The sequence below is a fragment of the Platalea leucorodia genome (genome assembly GCF_965183815.1).
Source record: "Platalea leucorodia genome assembly, chromosome: 6".
Taxonomy (NCBI): domain Eukaryota; kingdom Metazoa; phylum Chordata; class Aves; order Pelecaniformes; family Threskiornithidae; genus Platalea; species Platalea leucorodia.
In genome coordinates, this window is record NC_138828.1 from 60,562,398 (window position 1) to 60,571,379 (window position 8,982).

The window sequence follows — 8,982 nt, forward strand, 5'->3', positions numbered from 1 at the left end:
AGAATAACATGGTTTCAAAGTTCAGGGTGCTTTGTAAAAGCAATTTATCTGCCTTGGGCATGCCTGGGGTACTAGCTTCTCACTTTGCTATGCAAGACATCTTCCAGAGCTCTATTAAGTCTGAGATGGTTAACAGAAATTAACACACAGAAGAGGGGTTTTTGGTGTTGTCAGCGACAAACGCATTCTCATACGTATAAGTACTAAGATGTTGAGCAAGGAGTGTTAATTATGACACTACTTTAATGAGCTTGTAAGATCATGCTTTTGTGCTAAGTAATGCACAAAGCAGCCTCAGCACTCCTGTAAACAGTTTAAAATTTAAGTATTAAAGAGGATGTAAGAGTGGACAAGGGACACATGGGATGAACACTAGCAAAGGTCAATAAAATAAGCCGAGATGAAAGTCACAGCCCCCTATTTTAGCAGTCTCAAATAGCATTTAAAGGCCCATCTTGCACAAATGCCCAGGGGAATCAGACATCTAGGAAGGACAGGAGAAGTCCTTCCTATTATTAGGCTCAAGAGAAAGAGAACAGACGAGAGGACCTGCAACTTGGTGAGGAAGAAGTCCTGGGAACCTGGCTTACTGGAGCTGTGGTGACAATAGGGTAATATTCAGCAGCAGGAAATGATAAAGAGAACATCAAGGTAACCATCATATTCAGTAAGCTCAATGGTATTAGAAGTGAAAGGCACAGCAGATAGACATGTAGAGCCTATGAAATGATAGGAACAGTGATCGGAAAGAGCCATATCAAAAAGGTAAGTTAGGAAGACAAGCTAAAAAAAGGAAAAAAGGCAATGCCACGAAGGGATGATTTCCAAGAACTGCCACCATGCCGCAAATACACATTTTTTTTCTGGGGCGGAGAAAGGGCTGGTCAAGTTACAAGGTGCAGAGATGCAGCCCTGTGAATACAGTGCTCCCTGCTAGGCTGTCTGCTCTGTCAGTGCAACGCTCCACCCCATTCAGCCCGAAGCCATGGCCACCACCCATCGAGATGGAGCACAGAGTGCTTACCCAGCAACCTCATCAGAGCTGCACTCCCATACTAAAAGGCAAGGACAGTCACTAACAAAGCTCTCAGCTGAGCAGTGTCTCAACACACTGTCACAGCCTACAGAATCAATTAGTTTATTTTTACAGAATGCAAGACAAAGATCTCAAAAGCACCCCTGCCCCAGAGCTCCACTGAAACAAGCTAACCCAGTATATTCAGATTTACAAAAGGAATGTGTTCATCTTCAGTTAAGCTGCTTTCCCAATGATTAGCACACTCATAAAAAACACCATGATAAAGAAAATCCACATGAAAAACCTGTCCATCACTTTTGCAACTTTTTTCCACTCAATTCCTTTGGCCCGGTTTGCTTTATGGTCTCGAACACAATTAGCAATATACTCAATATTTTTAATCAGCATTTTGTAACAGGAACAGCAATTAACAGTCTCCCTAACATTTTCACCATGAACTCCATAGCTTTTATTCAAATTTCCATTGAGCTTCTCCTTGAGATCATAGTCATCATTCCTATTGGAAAGGTGACTCCTTACCTCTTTGTGCCTCCTCTGACACCCCCCATCTCCCTCTAACTTACGTTCTTCCTTCTCTCTTTTCGGGCTTGTGCAATTTTCACCCACGTCATAAACAAAAAAGATTTTTGACATGTAGTCCAAAATAACCACCCTGGCCCATTGTGGAACTGGCTTTGCTTCTGAGCCACAGTGATGGAGATTCATTATAATGATTGTCAATGCAGTGGAAGCTGTGATCATGGTCATAGTTGCTATGTAATACTTTCCTGGAACACAAAATAAAATCATATTAAAGATAATTAAAAAATTCAATGCAGAAATAACAACGTGACAACACAGTGCTAACTGTAAGTGCAAGGGAAACCAGTTTTTAATCACCCCAATTCTCTACACTTAGATCACATTAATTTACCATTGAAAAACAAAGATTAAAGCCAGTAAAGTAAAACCTCATACTCATTAGTGGCATGCCTTTATCAGATGAGTGACTATTGTATTAGCACATTAAATACTTGCAAGCCAAAACCTCTGATTTCTTGAAATACACCCATTCAGAAAATGGCTTAAAAATGTTTATCAGGAGCCTTGCTCTTTTCCTGGTGTCTGTAAAATCCCAATGTTGATGGCTTCGCATGGCACATTAGAAATCCCAGTTCCTGATGTATTAACAGAAGTGGTGACAATGTTTTGTTGGAGCTATTGACGCACCCCACACCAGCAGATGGATGCCTTCACATTCACACAGGCCAGTGAATATCCAGACCTTGCTGGTGTCCACAACTAGTGTACTGGCAGCTAAGAGGCCAGGCACAGAGCTGAAGGGTGGCTCCGTTGCTGGTTGAGATTTGCTGTCTGGATTTTCTTCAGACTGTACAAATCTGAGCATAGCTGGTCCAAACAAGGACAAAGCTCATTCTGGCCAGGAGTAGACACCAAATACAGGAAATGCAAGTTGTGTCCCTCAGCCACTGCTTTTCACAACTGAAGTACACAGCTGACCAGCTAACCTGCTGTGGCTTGTGTTGATGCAAAGAGGCAGCTCCCAGTCCCGCTCTGCTGCTGTGCAGCCTCTGCAGGAAAAGCAAGGGCTGGCATCAATGACACAGGATGCGCCACAGGCAAGCGTGATGTGATCCCAGTTTTCAAAGGGGTTGGAAAGTATGGCGAGGCAGTGTGAGAGAATAGAGAAAGCAGGCTGACGTTAGGTCCCGACTCCTTAATTTAGACAGCATGATAGGAGGGTAGGGAAGGTACTGCAGCACAGTAAGCCCATATTCTAGGCAGGAATAGTTGCTGCTGGTGTGGGAAATGCGTTCAACTTTCCTATTCATTGACCAGTGTTTTGTCTCAGTTAAGCCATGCAGTTTTTCATATAAACAGTAATAACGCGAATAAAAATAACGAGATCTGAATTATCTTAATGAAGCTGGAAGCCAGTGTGGAGGCAACTGTGTTCCTAGTCCTCCAGAAGTCCCACCAGGGCAGCCAGGCAGCCTCCTGCCAGAAGGCAGACGGGACAGTGCTGAACATCACCTTTCTTCTGAGCTCTCAGATGTAGATTAAAATTCAGCATAATGGCTTGCCAGGCATTACAATTCAATGTATCAATTGTCAGATATTAAGTCAACCCTGAGTACCCCAGCCAGGCCATCCAACCATCCAGATCTGACAAACCTATCTTGAAACAGTCTGACCTTGTGTGTACTGCTCTTGCTTACACTTTGTACGCTGGTTCTAAACTTTTTCCATTACTAGCTTTACTACAATATGTGATAAAATAATTCTAAATGTTTAATTATATTTAATAAATACAAAATAGCTAGCTAATATATAATTTAAAATAAACACAAAATAACTTTGAAGAGCTTCAGCATACCTGTACAAATTCCACACACATTTTAAGTATTTCACTATGTTTTAAAGATGCAACACCTTTATACTCCCAGAAGCCACAGATTGCATATGGTCTCCCTGACAAAAAGTCCTGCTATTAATAAGCCACATTTAAAGACAAAGTGTGTAAAGCTCACCTATCAAAGGTACATTTTCAGAGGAAGGCATGATCTCTGCAACCATCAGCTGGAACACAGTCAGAGCAAGAAGAACCGTAACACCGAGAGACACTTTTTCCCCAGAGTCTGCAGGGAGATAGAATCCCAGTGGGGCCAGGAAAGAGATCAAAATGCAAGGCAGCAACAGATTAAATATGTAGAATGAAGACTTCCTTTTCAAAATCAGTGTGAAGGTCACATCTGGATAAGGCTCAGAGCAGCAGCCATAAGTGATGACGTTCTTAACCGCTGGCATACCATGAATCTCCCATTCCACATCTTCTACAAAGTCAGAGAGGTCACCACTATCAAGAGAATTAATGATGTCTACCTGATTACCATTATAGGTCCAGGACCCAAATGTAAGGTTGCACTGCTGGCTGTCAAAAGGAAAATAAGATACATCCACTACACATGAGCTCTTTGTGATAGCAGGTGCATCCCAAGTGATTTTTCCATCATATCTCAACACAACATTAGTATTCACTGGTTCTGAAAAGTCATCATCAGCCCTAAAAGACAGAAAAGTGACACTCAAGGTCAACAGGCAACAACTTAATGTGTGGGCCAGGGAAGGGGGCAGGGGGGGAGAAGACCCTCACTTCACACCATTAGAAGCATGCTTCTGAAATCATATTATTTATTTATACTGAATTTTATTAGGAACTTATTATTATTATTTACAGGTACCAGTGTCCAAACATCAGTGCTGCTAAATTATGTGGTATTTGTTGGCCATAGCTTCTCCAAACTTGACCTCAAACAGGATGCAGTAGGGTAAGAATCCATTCAAAGATGAAAATAATCTGCTGGTCACTACCGGCCCGGGAGAGCAGACACGGAGTGCAGCCTTCATGTACCACCTTTCTGTGGACACACAATCCTCCAGAGCTCTTCAGCAGCCTCAGCAGAAAGCACTTCAGACTGCCAGGGTGTTAAATTCCCAGTGCAGAGATATTCAGAACAGCTTTGCTGTGTAGCATAATCAATTGCCAAATCCTGTCTATGGTTTTATTGCAAAATATTTAGATGATCAACAACAAATGTTAAGACAACAAACAAACCCCTTGCTAAGGTAAGGTGAGGTGATGAAAGTTCAGACTCTGTGGGCCAATTCCTCCTTCAACGCCCTCCCTCCCTCACACAAATATTCAAGCTAATTTTCTCCAGCCACACTCACTTGTTATATAGGACAATATCCGGTCTCCAAACCAAATTGCTTGGAATCCTGATAGAATCCAACCCATCATATTTATCTTTGTCCCACTTGAGGTATGCATCATGCCAGCTTTGTCGAATCCATAAGTAGGCTGACAAAATTTGGTTCCTTTCATCCTGCATAAAAATGTAGAAATATTTCTAGCTGAAGGTGACAAAATCACATCTTAGATGCAGACAGCATTTGTTGTATAGCTTTAAAGTAGTGCGCAAAACAGGCCAGAATGCTACAGGCCACGAGTACTTCTCAGACAGGTACATATACCCATACACTGTACAAGAAGCTTAACTTACTTGGACTTCTCTCGTCCAAACCTTCTTCCCCTTGCATCCTCCCTAGCTTTAATCATAGTTGTCCAAGGCTCCCAGCATCTTAAGAATTTCTTTTTGCAAGCTTCAGAATACCAAACAGCTAACAGATACAGTCTAACAAATTCTCTGAAAGCTTGGTGAGGCCTTGAAGTTGTAATTCAGAAATCGCAAAAGTGATTTTCCGGTCTCCTTCCAGACACATTTTCTTTTGCCTTAAAAGTAGATCTGGCTGAACCAAATTTGTTCAAAAGTTACTGAAGGCTAAAATAGGGAGTTTAAGTAGAAATTAACTGCATCTTAGAAAAAGCATTTGCTCTTTCTACTTAAAACTCAGAAAAAGTTGCCTGGAGGGTGTGATACTAACACCTAACTACGAAAGAAGTCTTAACAATTCAGCAGCTGTAAATTTGCAGACTTATAATGGAAGTCTTAGTGTTGCAACCAGATAAGAATCTACAAAGAACTGGAGAACATGATCCTCGTGAGGAAGCATTACTGAAGTTGTCACAACAAAATGCAAGTTGCTTTTCCTACTCCAAGCAAAAGGTTTACAGCTAGTACATTTCTGCACATCTTTAGAAAAACAGAACTGTACTCTTACTCACCATGTCCTTAATTTGGGACAATGTGATCTGAAGGGTGACATTCAGTACTTTATCTGTGTCTTCCACTGGTCTTAGAGCATTTGAGTAGTCTTCAAACAGTTTATTAAACAGCATGTGAGCATATTTTCCTTTGGCTGATTCTACAGCTAGATAACATAGATTTGTTCAGTACATCAGATTAAGCACTGAGCAGTGTCAGAAGGTATCCTCTTTCTACAGCTTCAAGTAGCATCTGCTATAACTATATTTATCATTCATATACTGTAGAGTATCATTTAGTGCAGAAACAAGTATACCTGATAAAGCTATTCAAATAAGGACAGCATTCATGTGCAGTGAATGAATAGCTAACTAGCTTCTCACACCCACTGAAAAAAACCCTCTGCATCCAGAGATTCTTGCCTTTTTTGAAAGTAAATATCATTACCTATATTTTACTGATGCCTTTCATAGGCATAGAGATTATTGACTTACAGTCATACATCTGCCAAGCTAAAATTAGAAGCAAAGTCTGAAGTCAAACCTGCTCCCAGGCTAATGACTTGTGATATCTCCCTAAATGCAGCATTGATAAATTCACGCTACTTTCAGAATTCACTCTGTCTTTTTTAAATACCACCTGGAAAAAGTCTGAGCTGCTTTTTCTTCACAAATTGGCAATTTCATGATGGATGAACACATCCTTGCACTAACACCTTTTCCAAACCATGCATTTGGAGATGCTTCTTGCTATCCAGAGTCAGTCACTAAGGATAATTCACTGAAACTTCAGGTTTGAAACGGACACTTTTGCTGTTCCACGCTGGTTTGTGCATCACAGTTTCTGTAGGCAGTCTCTGTATTACCTTTAGATAGGTTCACACATTTCTGCAAGCAAAGGGCAAGGACAGTAACACTCAAGACTTGGGCAAATGCCAGCTGGCACTATGTAGGAAGAAAGTGCTTTGGAGTACATCACTCTGGTGACTCACAGTGACTTCCCGGACTAATAAGAGTTCAAAACAAACCCTCCCGATTAAAAAGAAATCCTAACAAATCAAAGCTTCACAAAGAGCATTTAAGTTCTGGCTGCACACGATCATTAATTTTGTCTATGCATCAGTGAGACAAAGTAAAGCAAAACAGATGAAAGACATCCGGAGCTCAACTGTGTAAGACACATCAGGACACCAGCTCCTATCTGGGTAAAATAAAACTCGATGCAACATTTAGCTATCAAGCAGTATTCTCACCTTGAAGCATCACTGCTGTAAACAGCAACCAGAGAGAGACTGAAAATGAGGACAGGCTATTTCTCTTCATTTCTGGACCTTAAATAAAACTGTTCACTCAAGGGCACAAAAACGTTTATCACCATCCAAAACTAACAAACAAACAAAAAAAGAAAATCACGTTGCACAGCAACATAAAGATGCTGAGGCACCGGTGAGCTGCTAGAAGCCACTCAGTCCTCCCTCAGCAGCTGTCAGAGTCCTGGAGCGATCGATGGTCTTTGTCCCTGCCACCGCCTGGGGCTCTGACGAACCCTCCCTCTCTCCGTAACCTGAGAGCTGCCTGCTCTGAAGCTAATGCTGAGGGAGAAGACAAACGGAAGGGGTAGCAGTAGAAAAACCATATTCCATTACATTGTTTACTACAAATGTAAGATTTTGACCAATTTATGAAGAATCCTTTCACATTTCTTGGGTGGGCCATGTTTTACTGCCCCTATGTTCAGGAATAGCTTGGTCAGAGCCAGTTCTGTGGAACCTGTGGACCCTCACAAAAAAGTGACCTGCCTCACTACTTTTACTGATATAGTCACACTGTACATCACTTATCCAATATGTCACACAGCAAAAACACCCACAGCCTACCTACTCCCATGCCGACAAGAGAGTGTTTTCACTTATCAAAGTGGTGCCGCATGGAAGAGATGCAGCTACACCAAAGTCGGACAATACTGGCAACATTTGCAGTGGCCCAATATCGCTGTGCAAACAAGAACTTCCACTGGTGTAGACAACTCAGACCAGTACGCAGAACAGTAAATCGGGAGCAAAACTGGACAGTGCAGATAAAATGGCACTTCCCAATACACTGCAATTTTTCCCAGGTGAACTTGACAACACTTTACAAAGAATTAGAGAGTTACTGGACAGCTCTTGTGTTTAGCCAAAAGACTTACAGGAAAGAAATAGGGATATGAAACAATACTGCACAGTTTCCATATCCATCATTCCTGATACACTGCAGTCCATTTTGCCATCCTTTTAGAAGAGGTAACAGAAAACAGTCACTAAAATAGAAAGGTGAAAATATAGAATGAACTACCGGCAAAAAGAATTCGTCCAGAATAGTTCCGATCCACACAAAATATAAAATACAAAATACTGTTGCTTTACTCTTGTCTAGTCTTTTGGCTAGAAGGAAGCTGATCCCTCCATACACATAATTTCTATATAGTAGCACTCCTGGCACTCACTGGCTAATATTTGTTCTTTCATGGGGTCTATAAATCAATGACATTTATGGCCAGGTTTAACAGGTAAGCAATAAATAATTTCAGTCAAAGCACCTGTAATGAAATCCATCTCTGTCACTTCATTTGCTGAATTGTCAAAGGGGAAGAAAGTGGAAAATTGTTTAGAAGTCAGAAAGGTCAGAGCAGCCCATAGGCAGTATGTAATAACCTGCTTTTTCTGTGGGGAGAAGGTGTATGCTGTTAGAGACAACAAAAATCAGAGACAAAAGATGAAAGATTTTTGGATACAGTTGGATCAGTGCATTCTCAGGGGATACCTTTAATCTACAGTACATTGCCATTATGTCAGCAAGTAGCTACTGCTTTGCTTCTCTTACTGTAATTACAAGAGTGACCGGGGTACTGCTTTAAGTGTGCCACTACAAACACTACTGGAACCAAGACTAAGCTTGCTTTGCCCCACAGGCTTGAGACAATCTTGTGACCTGTTACAGCAGCAATACATATCTGCCAAGTAGTGCAGACTGGTGTACTTTGATTTGCATAAGATCATGTATATTAAAGAACTCTGCACCTTTATTGTAATGACATCTTCTCAAAGGGAAACTGCAGGTTCTCAAAAGACAAAAGCAAGAAGCATGCTTATGTGTTGTTTACTCAATTTATTCTGATATACATATATTCCATATGTTATTCATTATAAACTTGCAAAGGGATAGATCATAACCTCTCAGTTATGATCTATCATATTTCCAGTCATCAATATATCCAATAGTTGCCACATATTGGACA

General features: G+C 41.1%; 1 protein-coding gene across 1 annotated transcript; it reads right to left on the minus strand.

Annotated features, from left to right (window-relative positions):
* Positions 1-1,252: 1,252 nt before the first annotated feature.
* CHRNA9 (cholinergic receptor nicotinic alpha 9 subunit) lies at positions 1,253-7,028 on the minus strand (the record flags this gene model as incomplete). Its single annotated transcript, XM_082316590.1, has 5 exons — positions 1,253-1,806; positions 3,571-4,103; positions 4,772-4,926; positions 5,727-5,872; positions 6,959-7,028. 5 exons carry the CDS (start codon positions 7,026-7,028, stop codon positions 1,253-1,255), a joined length of 1,458 nt encoding a protein of 485 aa, XP_082172716.1.
* Positions 7,029-8,982: the final 1,954 nt, after the last annotated feature.